The 17,474-nt window shown below is 37.8% G+C and overlaps 1 protein-coding gene across 1 annotated transcript in view; it reads right to left on the bottom strand.

Moving 5' to 3' along the window:
- Positions 1-17,474, bottom strand: part of cacna2d3a (calcium channel, voltage-dependent, alpha 2/delta subunit 3a) — a 556,823-nt gene that overhangs the window by 119,176 nt on the left and 420,173 nt on the right. Inside the window, 2 exon segments of the mRNA XM_052017619.1 lie at positions 11,301-11,381; positions 16,579-16,700. Of these exon segments, the coding sequence (XP_051873579.1) occupies positions 11,301-11,381; positions 16,579-16,700 (203 nt within the window).

The raw sequence follows: 17,474 nt of genomic DNA, 5'->3' as shown, positions 1-17,474 counted from the left end.
TTCCTCTATTTGTCTTAATTGTCTTTTCAGTTCCTCCAGGAATCCTTCCAGATGTAATGACTGTACAGCTTACATGAAAATGCATTTTCTCTTTACGTTTTCTAAAAAAAAACCACAAATTGTAAGAAAATGTTCCATACAATGACTCATTCTGCTTTAATACAGGAGGCCAGATTGATGAAATTCTGTGTACAGAACCAGAGGATTTAAGAAGTAAGGATCTTATGAAAATTCCTCATGAATTATTCAAGGCGTGTTCCTCTGTTAAGTACAAGTCATCTCATGTTGACTCCAACCACAGAAGCTCCACCACCCAAAACTTGCATCACAAAATCGAACATGACCACAATCCAGATTGCAGTCCGAAGGCCAAGCAACGGTCTGGCAGTTTACGTCATGCTATTGCCACAATTGTGGTAACTGGAGTCATTTGTGGCATTGTTTGCCTGATGATGCTGGTGGCAGCAATTTATGGATGTTCGTATGCAGCTGTTATGGCTAAGTATCAAAGAGAGCTAAAGAAACTGGACCATCTGGGTCCAGTTGTTGAACAGGGAAATGCTGAAGAAAAGGAACCTCTAGACGGTTCATTGGTATGAGTTTCCATTTTCTGCCTTGCTTTTCAAATATCAAGACAAAATGTTGGAAACAAACTGTTACAAATCTATAATCAACATTTCTTTTATAAGGAAGATGGCATCTAACATCCTAGACTGTTTTAATTTGCTAAAGATCTTTGGACCTTGATTAGTTTGCATGTAAATCATGTATTATGTATATGAGTTCAGAATGGCTTTAATCAGTATCAACAGAATAATGAAAAAGGTGAAGAGTTAATACGGAAAGGAATTATACATAATTATTAAACACATCAAAGGAATGTCATCCATTCCAGGTTATTATGCAAGAAGGATCTTTTGTCTTTTTCAACTGACTACTTACTGTAGGATAGTTTTGCTTTGTTCATGGCTCTATACGAATATAAGTCAGTGTTGTGGTTTATTCTAGGACTATGTTACAACTGGGAACACATTGGTATCCTTTACTAAAGATACACTTTAGCAATTTGTATTAGGTTTTTGGGCTATAATTATTCATATCCAGTAAGATGTGAATACTATGGCCTCAAAATTATACAGTGAAGTAGTGTGGGCCACTGGGTACTGCAGTCATATGAATTCATTTGTCATATTTCAATAGAAGCATATATTCACTTAATGAAGTATATTTAATTAATCATTTAAAAGTATTATGTTCTCATAAGTAATGTTATCACATGTAATTTCAAAGTCTATGTCACTGGAAACCTAAAATTACTTCAGAATAAACTTCTGAAAATGTTTTCATGTTGCCATGACCAATAACAGTACTGCTCCATTATTTTTTAAATGGAAAATGAAAGCTAATGACAATCAAGATTTCTGCAAGAATTCTGGGTCAATAACATTAAATTAATAACAGAGAAGGTAGATAATACTGTAAAAATATCATTTAAAATATATGTTCTGTGAAAAGTATTCTCTGTAATCAATAACAAACATATCTGAAATTTCAAATTAAAATGTTGACAAAGTTATGCACATCTGTTTTCGTTTTTCTTCCCCAATTACCTCAATATGTTTACAAAACCACTGTGCTCCAAGATATAAAATAGACTTTATAAAACTCTTCATTGCTTAATATGTGTTGCATGTTTTATTTTTTATTTTTCTTAGTTTATCTTAATGCTATCAGTAAAAATATTTTTCAGTAGATTCTGCTATGTGCCGAAAGTAGTCTCTCAGTGGAAGCATGGTTATGAACCAGAGTAATTGAACCAAAAGAACATCTGCAAAGCATGTCCATGAGGCCCCAGATGGCCATTTGTATGGGCCACAGATGTCATTATGTTTGATGAACATATGACAATTTTCAAGCTCTTTAATCTATGACCTATATTCATAATACCCTTCTTTCCTAAAGAAAAGTTTTGCATTAAATTTTTTCTACAAAATGTATAGCTATCATTATACTTTAGTTTGAGCACTTTAGAACACTGGGTTTACAAGCAATTTAAACCAGAACAACAGGGTAATATAACCCAACAGGTCAATAATGGTATTTATGCTCCATGTGAGTCTCCTCCTACCCTACTTCATCTCACCTTATCAAAATATTCTTTTATTTATTCCATTCTCTATCACATACTTATCCATCTATCTTTCACACTTATCTTCCCTATACAGTCCCTCTGGATCAAGGATGACTTGTTTCCACTCTGAGTTAGCTATTGAGGCCAATGCAGGAACCACAGACTTTTCCACGGATAGACTATGTAGTGGCTGACAGAGCAGATGGGTGGGTATTTTATGAAGTGCTGCACTCCTTCCATGACTTGTACAAGGCTTCTGTATGCATCCAATGCACGGTCTTGAGGTTCTCAAAATGCCCCGATTGCTCCTTCTTCATTTTCATGGTAATGGACATTGGATTCCCAGGAATCAGTGGCTGTATTGCAGTTCTTTAAGAAGGTTTTGAGCACATCCTTGAAGGCTTTTCCTCTGTCTCTCTGGTGATCTCTTCCCATGATTGAGCTCAGAACAGACTGTCTGCTTTGGGACAAAAAAACAAAATGTTGGTGGAACTCAGCAGGCCAGGCAGCATCTGTGGTGGGAAATGGACAGTCTATGTTCTGGGCTGAGACCAATGCAGTAGTGGATTCCCCCATTCACATTCTTGTTGTCATTGAACTCAAACACATTACCCACCATACTTTTAATGCATCAAGTTTTTCAGAAACCACTGGCAAATACTTGCTGCAAAACTGTCATGTGTGTGGCAGAGTTTCCACTTCAGGGGCTCATTTTCAAAACAGGTCAACATGGGGTTCATTGGCTTTATTCCAAATTGCACCACTGCTGGAATAAATTCATGAGTGATGTCCACCTCTTCTTCAGTCTCCTTTCCCATTTGGGTTACAGTCCATGTTAGTGACCTTTGTACTGCTTCAGAAATTGAGACTGGATACGTTAATTTAATGTACAATGTATGCCACCTGCAGTTTTACTCTTCAGGCTTTTTCCACTCCTGTCAGGGCACAGACCAGTGAATCCCACAAACAGATGGGATTGGTCAGCAGTCTATTTGCACATTTTGAAACTCATGTGCTGCATTCTGAGAGCAAAATGTAAATTCTGCATGGTAAACATTTATTGCTGACATGGAGTTTTATATGTGAAACAAATAAAAATCCATTTTTCCAAGTAGGCTTTTGAAGTTGTTTTTTTTTTGTAATTAAACCAAAAAGCTCTATGTATAAGTGAACATAACATTTTAAATATATGTCAGGACCACCAACATTCAGGAAAATGTGTTATTTGGTAAAGACTCAGCTAGTACATGTATTGGTTTGTCTTGAAATTGAAAGGGTTATAATTTGTGAGCAAATTCCAGCATTTATTCCCTTGAAGTGTCTGGATGTTTAGGACTCTGATGCAAACACAGGAGTAATGAACTTTCTGACCAAGCTTCACCAATGATTTCTTGGCTGTTCTCTGAATTCCCCATCAGTTCATCTGGGGAATCTGCACAAGGTTAGCCCTAGCAAAGGAACAGCGAGCTCATCAATTTCAGTGGAAAGAACAGCTGCAAGGGAGAAAGCAAGTAGAAGGCAACTTACACGTTTATGAATTACTTGAGTTTGTTTGATATTTCTAATTGTTTAAAAATATTTTAGGTGCTTTACCTTTTAGCATTTAAAAAAATTGAATATTTGTTTAACTCACATAATAGCCTTTGAATGTTTCTGAAGTGACATAACAACTTCTTGGCGACTTTGATAGCCAACAAAGCTGTTGGATGTGACTTTGTTGGTATGCAAATTTTTTCAGCTGTTTCATGGATGGGATTTGTTGTGACCTATTCAGTTGATGTCTTTATGTCCCCTGGGGGCCTGCAGAAATCCCCCACCCCCCAACCCATTTCGAATTGGTAAGGCACTTACCAGCAAGTTGATACTGGGTGATCTGTAAAAGGTATTTCAACAAGCTCACCATCAGCAACAAGAAACTGCCAGATATTAGAATCAGAATCATAATTTATTATCACTGACATATGTCGTGAAATTTGTTGATTTTGAGGCAGCAATACAGTGGAATACATAAAGACAAACAAATTACTATAAGTTACAAAAATAAATAAATAGTGCAAAAGAGGAATAGCGAGGTAGTGTACATGGGTCCATGGGTCATTCAGAAATCTAATGGCGGAGGGGAAGAAGCTGTTCCTGAATCATTGAGTGTGGGTCTTCAGGCTCCTGTACCTCTGATGAAAGGTCGTTGATCTGAAAAATTAATTGTTTTTCCTTCACCTACTGAGTATTTATAATGTTTTTGGGTTTTAACTTCAGATTTCTAGCATCTACGGCATTGGTATTACCTAATACAACTATTTTGGTTGAGGAAAATGTGGCAACAGAATTTAAATATTTCAATCAGTTTTTAAGACTCAGATGAGGTCATAAGCCCTGAGCTAACACTGTAGTCACCCTGAGGGACTACATTTTTCATTTGCCTGTCTGTTTCTATTGAATATGCAAAGTATTGGAAGTACTATGTGAACATGACAGCTATAATTTGGCTGCCCACTTAGTAAATCTCATTATTGGCATAAGTGAATCAGGCTCATACAAATTAAGTAGATACAGAGAGATTTAAATTCAGATTATACACATCAAATTCTGGAACACTTTACCTAAAGCTGGAGAGGGCCAGCATAGTGTTTGGAGGATGAGATTCAGTGCAGTCAGACTGCAGACTGTTTACTGTGAATTTTGTGGCACTTTTACATTGCTATCAGCAACAGACACAGGACAAGTAATGTTTTAGTTATGCTGCAGATCCTAATTAAGTGTAACATTCTTTGGTTCCTTTATATGCCCTCTTATCACATAGTTAGTGTTCAGTTTCATACTGAGAAGCATAGAATAGTGAGAATGTAACAGGAGTTCATAACTAACTGGATTGATGAAGTTATTTTTCCATTTCATTAAACTAATTCCAGTGACATTATGAGTGGTTTCAGATGACTATTGATGCAATTCAGAGATCACACCAGCAATCTGTCTCTCAAATACATTGATGTGAGAGCATCACAACACACTTTATGAAATTGCTTTTGAACTATTTTAGTCTTAAGACAAGGTAGAATTCACTACTTGTGCTGTTCCAGCATGAAAAATTAACTGCCCTGTAGATGGATCTCCATTCTTGCACAGAGGTGCAGAGTTCCATTCTCACTGAGCTCATTGTAGAGTGCTGTGTTAAAATAATGCAATTGTAGTAATTATGAAGTACTCAGCTACAGTGATATTTACTATTTATGTGGATGATCAAGGATGTTAGTGAATTTTATAGATGGTGCACATCACTGTGCATCAGTGGTAGAGGAAATGAATGTTTAAGATAGTGGATAGGAAGTTTTAATGATGTGGAACTTCTGGAATGTTGCTGGCATTGCATTCATCAAGACAAGTTCAGAGTATTCTATTACAATCCTAACTTGTGCTTTACAGTTGGTGCAAAGGATCCAAGATGTCAGGAGTTAAGTCCCTGCTATGGGATACTTGACCTCCAATCTTTGCTTGTAGCCACAGTATTGATGTGACTGGTGCAGCAGAGTGGTGATCAATGGTAACTCCCATGCTGTTAATTCTATTGGATGTCAAGAGTTAGTGGTTAGACTCCCTCTTGTTGGAAATGTTCACTGTCTGGCACTTTTGAGGCATAAATGTTACTTGCCACTCACTTAACAATTGTCCAGATCTTGCTATATGCAGGCATAGACTGCTTCACTTGCTGAGGAATTGCAAATGGAATTAAATATTTTTTAACCATCATTGAATACCCTCACTTATGATCAGGAAGATGAAGCAGCTGAAGATGGTTGAGCTGAGGACATTGTTCCAAGGAAATCCTGCCGTGATGTCCTGGGGCTGGGACAGCCACACCTTCCTCATCTGTGTAAGTTATAACTTCAACCATTGGACTGTTATCCCTTTGACTTTAGTTTTACCAGGACTCCATGATGCCACACTCAGGCACATGCTGCCTTGATTTCAAGGGCAGTCACTCCCACCTCATCTCTTGAATTCTGCCCTTTGGTCCACATTTAACGATAGCTTTGGTGATTAAGAGTAGACAGATTGAGGGATAATTAGCCTGATTAAACTTGTCCTGCATTTCTTGAACAGAACATAGCTGGGTATTTTTCCACATTGGCAGTTGGTTGCAGGTGTTGTAAGCTGGAATAGCTTGGCTAGAGTGTAGCTAGATCTGGAGCATGAGTCTTCAGTACTATAGCCAGGATACTGTCTGGTCCCACAGCCTTTGCAGTCTCTAGTGCTCAGATTTTTCTTGATATCATGTGGGAAGAATCAAGTTGGCTGAAGGCTAGGCTCTGTGATAGTGGAAATATCAGTAAAAAGCCAAGATGGACAACCTATTTGACCTTAGGCTGATCATGATTGCAATGCTTCGACCTTGTCTTTAGCACTGCCCTGCTGAGCCCCGCCAACAGAGGCTGTTCTTGGCACTTTGTCATCCCAGTAGCTGTTTAAATGTCCACCACCATTCATGTATAGATGTGACTGCCAAGTTTTGATCTGATTGTTGATTGTACTCTGTCTGCTGCACATTGTTTCTGCCGTTTAGCATGTATGTATTCCTGTGCTGCAGCTTCATCAGGTCGGCAACTTATTGTTAGGTAGGCCTGGCACACCTCCCAGTGTACTCTTCTTCACTCCTCTGGCTTGACAGTAATGGTAAGAGAAGGAATACGCCGGACCATGAGGTTACAGATTCTGGAGGTGAATGGAGCTGAATTTCTGCTGCTGATGATGATCATCCCCTCCACCCTCATCTCTCCATTTCACAGATGCTCAGCTTTGAGCTGCCAGCTATATTTTGAGTCTATCTCATTTGGCACAACTGTAATATCAAACACAAGGAGAGTGTCCCTTATGTGAAGATAGGAATTTATCTCTACAAGGACTGGATGGTGGTCACTTCTACCAATGTTGTCATGGTCCAATGCATCTACAGGTAGACTAGTGAGGACAAGGACAAGTAGGTTTGTCCTTTATGTTGACTTGCTCACTAACTGCTGCAGGCCCAGTCAGGAAGTTATATTCTTCAGAATTCAACCAACTCAGTCAATACAATGCTACTAAACCACATTTGATAATGGACATTAAAGCACCCCTCCCAGAGAACATTCTGTGCTCTGGTTACTGCCATTTAAGTGTTGTTCAATATGAAGGACACCTCTTCAACTGTTGAGGGAGTTGGTAGGCATGAATCAGGAGGTGACTTCCTTGCCAATATTTGTCCTGAAGCTACAGGACTTCATGGGTCCTGGAGGAAAATATATGCAAAATCTTGCAAAGAAAAAGTTATTAACCTCACTTTTGCATGTTCATTCAGAATTATAAAGAGGAAACCTCGATCAATTTAGTGTCATTGACTGGACAGTTTACAGAGTGCTCAGCACCAACACCTATTATGCCAGCAGTCCATCAAAAATCTCATTAATAATTGTTAATATTCAAAAGATTCAAAAGAGTCATATTGAATGAAATACGAGAGTTCTCCCTTGTAAACTGATGCTTCATCAGATTAATAATTTAAGGGACGTGAACTTTATGTACTGCTGCATGACAGAATATATGCTGTATTTAGAACAGACCATTGAATAAACTGCTAAACAATTTTCTGTTCTTTCAAGTTAATTTAAGGATGCATGCTACAGAACTAATAATTTAAAATAAACTGCATTGTTCAAAATATGACTTATGAGCTGTTAACTATTCAATGATCATTTTTAAATACACTAACTCTGCTAAAAGTTGGCAGTTTATTTCATTTGCTTCTGAATTCCTCAGCGGTAGAATTATGTCCCAAACCGCAACATGGGAATCATTTGTATCGCCACCTTTTAATTCCCCATTCGCCCACTGGAAGCCTGGTGAAAAAGCAGCTGATGGTCATTGGGTAACTCTTGCTAATGTACTACCTGTATTATGCTGCCTTCAATTTCAGCCAACAGTTCTGACAGCTGGTGCAGGAGCCTACCTGAAGCTGGGAGGGTTCTTCTGAAAGGGCAGATGGTATAATTTCCCTAACCACAACAGTAGGTCTGACTTGATTGGGAAAGCCAAAGCAGTTTTCCTTACAAGTAAGTTCAAATGAGAAGTGGATCACAACCCAAAAAGTTAATTGACTGTCTATATTTCACTTTCCTTTCTCGGCCTGGAAGTGAAGGCCACAAGGAAATTTTAGGCCTCCCTGTTCTGGTTCTAGTTATCTCCCTGCTGTAAGACTGGTACCCTACCTCATCTATAAAGGCTGGAACTGAGCCTTTCATCACTGGATTTGCCACAATCTTATGGCCTGTTCCTTCCCACCTTTTCCTCAGCCGAGATAGATCTCAGAGGTCAAAACTGCTCTGTCCTCATCCTGCTTGCATTGATATCTCAGTGAAGTTTTTGGGTAATGCTTCAAATAAAACAGTGAACTGAAGCCATCCTGAAATAAAAATGGAAAACGAATCTGATGAAAGGTCCCATACCTGAAACATTAGCCATTTCCCTTTCCACAAATGCTGCCCGAACTGCCAAGTTTTCCAGCATTTTATGATTTTATTTAGGATTTCCAGCTTCTGCAGATTTTTGATTTTCTTTTTTAAAGCAGAAAATACTGGAAATATTCAGCAGGTCAGGCGCCATTTATGGAGAGAGGCACAGAGTTAATTTTTCAGGTCAACGACCTTTCATCAGAACTAGAAGTGAGAAATGAGACATGTTTTTTTGATGCCAAAAAGGGAGTGGAGAGGACAAAGCGAATTTCTGCAATAGTGTGGAGACCAAGAGAGGCAGAATAACACAAGTGGTGGGGTTGCAGGCTGAGAGAAGGTGGCAAAATCTTGTTAGTCCCAGCTGACCCGTCATGAGCAGATATAAACAGGAGACGAATAAAGACAATCAATTTCCTTTTAACAAAACATTATAAATAACCTGCAAAATCATTTCAAACCCAGTGCCACAGACTTGGGAAAGTTATATGTTTGGAACTTACAATCAGAGGTTGGGGGGAGACAATCCGAGTTTAAACAGTCATTCTAAAAGATCTGTTGTGGCATTAGCAATCTGGTGCATCCATGGATCATGCAATGGTGAGATGAGTTGGTATGCAGACCTGCTGATTAGTATATCCAGTCCAAGTTACCAAACTTGCTGGATCTAATGAGCATGTACGTTGATGGAAATTGCCTCCAAATGGCAAAGGAATTTTGGCCAGCACAGGTTGCTATAATAAACATTAGTGTTAAATGCAGACCAACAGTAAGAGCAATGATGAGAGTTCTCTCAGAGACTGGCCACATGAGTGTAAGTGATGCAAAAGCATGTTTGGCAGGAAATTCTGATACCAATGCACTGAGAATCACTTAGCACAGTGTGTCTGTGAGAACAGCAAGGTGCTTTAGTTGTGTAAAGCAAAGCCCATAGCCTTTGCAAAAATAGGGTATGGCAAACCGATATAGTTGAGCAGCATCCTAATGGAAGGGAAACAATTCCAATAGAAAGCCGCAGAAGGAAGGTTAATTTAACATTGAGGCTGATGAGCAATGCAAGGAATATATGCCTCTTGTGGAGGTATAAAAATGAAGGGGTATTTCAACATTAAAGATAATTAATCAACAAATCAATATGAATTTTTACATGGTCACTGATTGCTCCATCATGGGAGGGGAAACCACAAGACCAGGTTTGGTAAGGCACCATTTGTAAAAAGAATATTAAAGCTGAGAACATGGTCTGGAGAAATGCTGAGAACATTTAGACAAATGGAATGCATAATCCTTCATAAAGAGAAAAATTCAAGGCTATCAATTAAAGCAACTGAATATGTGAAAAGATTAACTTTGCTAGGAAGAGACTGGCTTTAAGAGTTGAGGATCAATTGAAAAAGTATATTTAATATAAATACATCTGCATCATTTTTAAAGAACATATAGGAACATTATGAAGATAAGCTGAAGAATTCATACATGGGCATTAAAGGTATCAAGCTTGCATATATATTAAACCAAATATTAAACTGATTTATTGCAAACTTTGGCTGGTACATAAATGTTGAGAGCTCAGGTGAAAGACGAGCTTAATAAACTGGAGTATCATGGTGTACTGGTGAACATGTCACAGAATAATTGAATGAAAGCTTTCACGGTTGAACCTGAGGCAGTAAGACTGTCTGGATTGGCAGTGATTATAATGAACGATACGACAAAAGATACCTTCTGGCTTCACCTCAAGATCTGTATGCCAAACTAGCAGCAGCTGAGGTCTTCACTAAGTTAGACCAGACTCATGCTTATGCATAACAAAATAGACAAAGAATGGCAATACTACTTGACAGTTAACAACCACAAGCGATTTTTACTTTCATACTAAACTACTGTATGGGATAAAATTATTATCAGAAATATTTCAGGAAACAATGGATAAAATGCTACAGTGGATGAAGTATTTTTGTACACTCAGGATGTCATTCTTATTGCAACCACCATGGAGAAGGATAATTTTTGCATATTTGAGGAAGTGTTTCAGAAGACTCTATTAACACAATGCTAAGCTTAATAAAAAGCATATGCACCTTCGAGCAGAAGGAAATGATTAATCTGGATCTGCAGGTAGCTGAGAATAGGCTGTCGCTAATTGTAGAGACGTTTGAGGCCATGATCACATGCAGCAAAACGAAAAACATTATTGTTTGTTGCTAATTTTCAGTACGATGCAGTATTGTGCCAGATGTCATCCTGACCTTACCACAGTGTTGACTCCATTTTTATGTACTCCACTCATCAAGGAAGCATGGTAAGTGTTTCTAGAGTTCATATAGGTATCCAGAATCAAGATATAGATCAGCAGAGGTGTCCAATGGACATATAGTTTTGAAACGATGTTTACTGCAGGTGGAGAAAAAAGCACAGCCAAAATTGGATGGCAGCTAAATAAAGTGTTTTAGGAGGCTTGACCAAAAGCTAGAGATGAGTTGTTAAAAGTTGCTGGAAAGTTTGAGCTGCATCTCACTGAACACACATGGAAAATAATGTGGTAAAATTTCTCTTGCCAACATCACATTTAAATGCAGCTTCCAATTGTACAGATAATGTTGGTGACATACACCCTAACATGGCTGAACATAATTAATTCAGATAATAAACAAACAAATATATTGAATAATAAGAATTTCAAAAATATTTACCTGCAACCACTGGTGATTTTCTGTTGTCCAAAAGCTGCACAGTTGTACTGGCTGTCACAACATTACTTTTATTTTCTGCCTCTATCAAATTGAATCATAGCTTATTAGTATCAAAGTAAAATGATTCAAACATGAATATTTATTGTAAACATCTTCATTCAGAGAAATGCTGAGAAGTATTTCAGTTGTTTAAAACTTGCAGTGTTGCAGGAACCTAATGATACAGGCCCATATTATTTCCCGATGCGCATGTGCCCTTGTGGAGGTCACCTCAATGGCCATGTTTGTACAACGATAGGAATATAAAATAATCCAGGACAAGGAAAGGCTATTCTGTGGCAGCTTAATGCCAAATATGGCCAATCTACAATGGATTTCATTCCCACCCATTTGCAGCGCTTGACTTAAGAACCAGCATTACATCCTCATATCCTCTCGAAAATAGTACAAGAACTCTGCAACTTCTTGTGGGCTGCTGGGATGGGGAGAAAGTGCTATTGGCACATTATCTGCTGCAATATATTGCAGGTAACTGACTACATTAGTGTTATTCTATTTATCACTTACATTTATTTAAGAGCTTTGATTCATTGGAAAATTGTGGTGACTACCTTTCTATTTTGAACACAAGTTAACATTACTATGGGGAAAGCCAGAACTGAAACAACTGGCATTGGGGTAATTAGAACACGGAGCACAGATTAATATCTCAAGTTAAATAATTTCTACTACTGACTCTCATCTTTTTTGGATGCATACAACTTGAAAATCAGAAAACTCCTGAAAGAATAGCCAATTAGATTTTATATATTTACTTGAACAATTCTGCATCAAACAATGTCAAATCCCCGATTGTGTCCCTTATTTTTGCTCTCCTTCCAGAGTTTAAATTCCGTAAAGTATGACACAAGGATTACGAAGCATTTTTACTTCTAGTTTTTGCACCATGGAGTTTTATTTCTATTGTCATCTCCCTGCCTGTATCTCTCCTGTAAACTGCTTCCAGTCCTGTTGTGAAATATTTAATCAAGCAATAAAGAGGATGAGAGTTCCAGATTCTGTCATTATATTACTGGATTATTTTACAAGAGCACTGTAGCAGGCAGCTGAACATTATGTATGAGGAGTGGGCATCATTACTTGTTAAAAACTGTAAACAGGGGAAGAACTTAAGGAAGGTGACAGGTGCCAAGATCTAAACAAAACACTGCACTGGGCAAGAGATGGTGAAGGTGGAGGTAAATAATCACAAGGGTTTTGAAGAGAAGTAATGGATTCAAAGTAATAGCACGTAATAAAATCTCAGGTGCAGTGAAAGGGCAGAAAAAATTAATAAATAATGGCAAAATTTAGAAAACAAGAGGAATCTTTGAAGGGAACATGAAAAACAAAAATGAAAGTATTGAAGTAAAAGGGGAAGAGATTGGGAGACCATTTTGACTCCATTAACTAAGGGTGATTATCTCACTCTATTTTCCCCTGTTCAAGTGATCCATATACCTGAATACAGTCAATCTGATCCATTTTTACAGTATATGGAAATTGATTTCTGGTTTTAGGTCAGAATTTCATTACATAATTTTTCAGATGGGGTTACTTTGTGGTGGTTGTATGAATTTTAGTGGCGGGTGAAACAGAAATGGGGTAGATTGGGCATTTTGTATTCTGAGCAACAGAAGTTTTTTTTATCTGGTATAATCTTAGATGTTACTTTAATAGCTTCAGTTAGGTAGCGCCTGTATTAAACATATAGGCCTATAAATTCTACATTGGTTTTCTGGTGTTACAATGTCTTTAGAGGTCACCTTAACATTGTTTCAGAAACATCTAAAAGACTCCATTAAATTCTTCAGCACCAAAACAGCACTTGCAGGCTGCATAATGTTACTCTATTTCAGAAAGAGTGGATGTTAGGAGTTGAATTTCCCACCGAATAAACCTCAAGTAGCAAAGAAAAACAGATGCCTGCACTACTCTCAATGTCAGAATCAGAGTTATCTCAACTCTCAGAAACCTTGCTTCTGGATCCTAGACTATCTCTGCTGATTTAAACTACATTTGATACTTTGATGCCTGCTGCTGTGTTTCAGAAGTGAAGAATATCTCTTCCAGTAAGATGGGGGCCTTCTATTTCCAATAAATACATTTTTTTCCATTCACACCTAAGAAGAACATTTGGGTGCTGTCTAGAATTCCCCAAAATACAAGAATTCATAGAGGGCACTCACATCCTTATGGACACTTCCCTATTAACACCTTGCTAGGAGTACCCACCTAATGCTGTCTTGTTAGATGTCTTTTTTCCAGCCTTTAACCCACTTCTGGTCAAATGAACATTGAAACATTTCACTTCATACAGACTTTCTTCTGGCAATTAGTGTTCCCTTGATTTTGCAGAGAGCTGCTGAAACCAGCAGGTGGTGTGGTCACTGGGATCCCAGTTTCAATCAGTCTATTTGAGATTTGTTTGCAAAGAGTTAAGCAGCAGCCTGCTTATAGCTGTATGACAGATATTTTTGACACTTAATATAATCTTCAGTTTGAGCCTTCAGCATTTATGAATATGTGTTTTTCTGTGTGTAAACAGCAGCAATAATAATTCAAACCAAAGGAGTTCAAAATCTTGCCAGAAACGAATTTTGGGTACAGTACACATGCTGATGTTATTTGGATGAGATAGATGCCAGAAAATAAGTAGAAAGGGACAGAAAATTCTTACACCATTAAGTCCAGACCTTATTAATGACTAGCATTACCCCAGAAAGTGCACAGAATTTGTTAATGGGATTTTCATCTGCACAACATTGGTTTCTCAGGCATTGCAAAGACAAATTTCTCAGCCATAATTTGGGCTGTGTTGAACAAAGTTTCAGATCACATTCTATAGATAAATGCTTCAGTTATTTACTGGAACAAAACCTCTAGGCTTGACATTACACTGAGGTACCACCAGCAGATCCACTGGTGCAAATCTAGCTCTGGAGCAAGGCCAGTCACAACCTTTGATTTATCTTTTCCATAATCATCAAACACTGAAGGCCAGTCTGATAACTTGATGTAATCAATTTGTTGTCATTATTCAGCTTTTGGGCCTTTGGATTTACATGGTTATAAAATATATTGATGACTGATCAGTATACTCTTATTTATAGATAGCCTGTTGTTTTAGTCTTAGATGCAGCTATGCATCAGAATTATATGTAAAGGAAGCAGTTCACTCTGTGTAATAAGTGCCAGAGTCCAAAGACCATATGAATGTGTGTGTGTGTGTGTAGATATAAGTTATGCAAAGAAACATATTTATAGTTCTCAAGGATTTCAGCATCATTTTGTACTCTGCCCAGAAATAAGACATCATTATCTTAAATGACAGTCATATTCCACATATTTGGCACACAATTCAATGGCATCATTACTTAAGTTCTTGACATATAAAAAGGATAAACTTTATTCTGTTCTATAACATTCTAAGTTCTTCATTAAGTTCTTAAATGTATTTAAGCAGTAAGTGTGTGTGTGTGTGTGTGTGTGTGTGTGTGTGTGTGTGTGTGTGTGTGTGTGTGTGTGTGTGTGTGTGTGTGTGTGTGTGTGGTACAGAAATTTGCATGTGGGAAATTGGGGAAATAGGGTCTTACCTAAACAGATTGGGTAAAATTGAGCTGACCAACAGCCGGCAATTCAGTTGGGGACCACTGTTTATCAGACATTTGGGCTTCAAGATACAGCAAACTTTTGCTTATGTTCAAGCAAGTCTGAGGCAAATCGGAGGTCAGATGTCAGTGTATGAAGATCCGATGTCAGTGTATGGAGATCAGATGTCAGTTCATGCAGCCCAGTGAAACAGCACTGATATGCTGAGGAGAGGGGCTTGATGCTGTGGGAGTGCCAGGGCCAACTGGTGGCAGAAGGGTGATTTGATTCATGTGAATGGGGTCACTGACTACAGAAAAAGGCAAGTGAAGGTAAATACTTGAGGTATTTTACTTTATTTTAATGCTTTTGGTTGTTTGTTAGTATTTTACAGTGTTTTTACTTCAATTCAGACTTTACCTTTTAAACTTGTAATTCTTTTAATTATTTAATTCTATTTGAGTAGCATTATGTGTCCATATTCGAGAGATGTAAATATAGTTCAAAACCTTTGACAGCTTATCATGGTCGGAGATTGTGTGCATATTCATGAGCCAGTGCCTTATCAACATACTAGCTGTGGCCGAGTTTTTGTATGTTGCTCCATCTCGGGGTATGTCTCAGGTGCAGAGGGTCAGTTCATTGAACCCTCCACTTCTGGGAAAAGTACATTCAGGGAGCAGGCTGGGTCCAACAGGATCCAGCCCATTATAAAAAGTCTGAAAAGCAGGGGCTGCATGTCAGTTTTGCTCTTACTGTGTAATTACATCAATGTAAACAATTGTTGGATGATAAATGGTACATTGACACCAGCTGGCAGTTTGATGAGATCTGTTTACACTTCAGTCTAAATATCTACAGTGGTGATAGCTATTCAACAATTGGTAATTGGTTTAAGTTAGAAACCAAACTGCATAGGTGACTTATAGCAGCTTGCTTTTACTTGTGAATAAAACAGGCAGTGCCACTCCTCTGGCAGTACACTCCAAGTTGGCTGTCTGTGAATATAACCTTCATTATGACTTCTGTTCCAAACCACTCAAAATAAAGTTGATGGAAAGACAGACACCAGTTTATGGTTTTCATTGAAAAATGAACAAGTCCACAGAATGGATTCATTAAACTACCAGCAAATTTTCATATAACAAGAATGACATGGGACCTTGAATTCAGTCAGTGCAGACCCATAGATGTATTCAGAAAAAGATAATGTTGAGAAACTAGACACCCAAAAGTTTCTGTTTGTACATAAAGTCATAGCAAGTTGTCAGGTATCTGAAATATCATGTTGTAAAAGTAGTATTTAACCAATTAGGACATTGCCATACAGAACTCGCTGTGAACTGCATTCCTGAAGTGGGATTATTTATAAATGGTTTTAAGAACCAAAATAAACTGCGATAGAAATGCACGTGTCCAAATGTAGCATAGCTAAGTAGGAAGTAGTAGATAAATATTGCTAGTAATTGAGGAGATAAAGGATGACTTGCATAACACAGGGAATAATTTACTGAATGAAAGTTTAAATCAACTTTATGAAAACATTTTAAGTAAACACACTATTTGTAAACTACATTAAACTTATTTCAAAATGTAGAATTAATTCTATTTAATTCTAATTAATTCTATAGAGATAAAAATCACTAACCTGTACTAAATGGAATGGAATAGACAAAAGTTCCTGGAAGTTGTTCTGCTGACTTTCTGTACCACAGAGGGAAATGATCTGCTGTAAAAATATTTTCCTTGTCTTGTGGACTCAAGAAGTCTCTTGAAGCAGGGAAAAAAATATGAATTGCATATAGTTATTTTTTTAAATTTTCACGGTTAGTGGGTCACAGTTCCAAAACACTGTTTCCACTTCCACTGCTTCTTAACCTGCTATAAAATTATGTGGTCTGGAATTAGATCCAAAACAGCTGCAGTTTTGGTCAATGAAGTGAACACATTTGACTACACCCTTATTCTGAAAATTAATCTTTAAACTTCTGTGGTCTATTTAACAATTTCTCTTTCCATTCAAGGAGCGTGACGTTGCTCACTGAAGCACTAATGAATGGCACATAGTGTTGTATCCCCGTAGGTTTAATGTACGCTTACTGTGAATTTCCAGTTTTTGCTGTACAAAAACTAAAACCTCCTCCAGGGATTAAAAGGAAATACTAAATGACAATCACCCCTGAGAGTTTGCAGATGATACTTTGGGTTAACTGATCTTGGCAGGTGTTACCACATGTTCGGTTTCAAAGGCAGACAAAATGGATATTTATATTCATTTATGGAATGAAGATATCAGTGTCAAGGCCAGTATCTATTGCCCAACCCTAGTTGCTCCTGAAGAGTTGGAATTATTCACCATCCTAAAGCACAGCAGCCCCTCTGAATAATCCCATGGTGTTGAAGGGGAGGTTGTTCCAGGATCTAGGCCCAGTGACATTGCAGGAATGGCAGTATATTTTCAAGTCAAGATAGTGTGTAACTTGGAGGGAAACAGGTTACAGGGTTCTCATGCACCTGCTTCCCTTGTCCTTCTTCCAAATATTT

This window comes from Pristis pectinata, chromosome 6 (assembly GCF_009764475.1).
Source record: "Pristis pectinata isolate sPriPec2 chromosome 6, sPriPec2.1.pri, whole genome shotgun sequence".
NCBI classification, from domain to species: Eukaryota; Metazoa; Chordata; class Chondrichthyes; order Rhinopristiformes; family Pristidae; genus Pristis; species Pristis pectinata.
The sequence above is the reverse complement of the archived record's forward strand: the minus strand, read 5'-3'. Positions and strand labels throughout refer to the sequence as shown.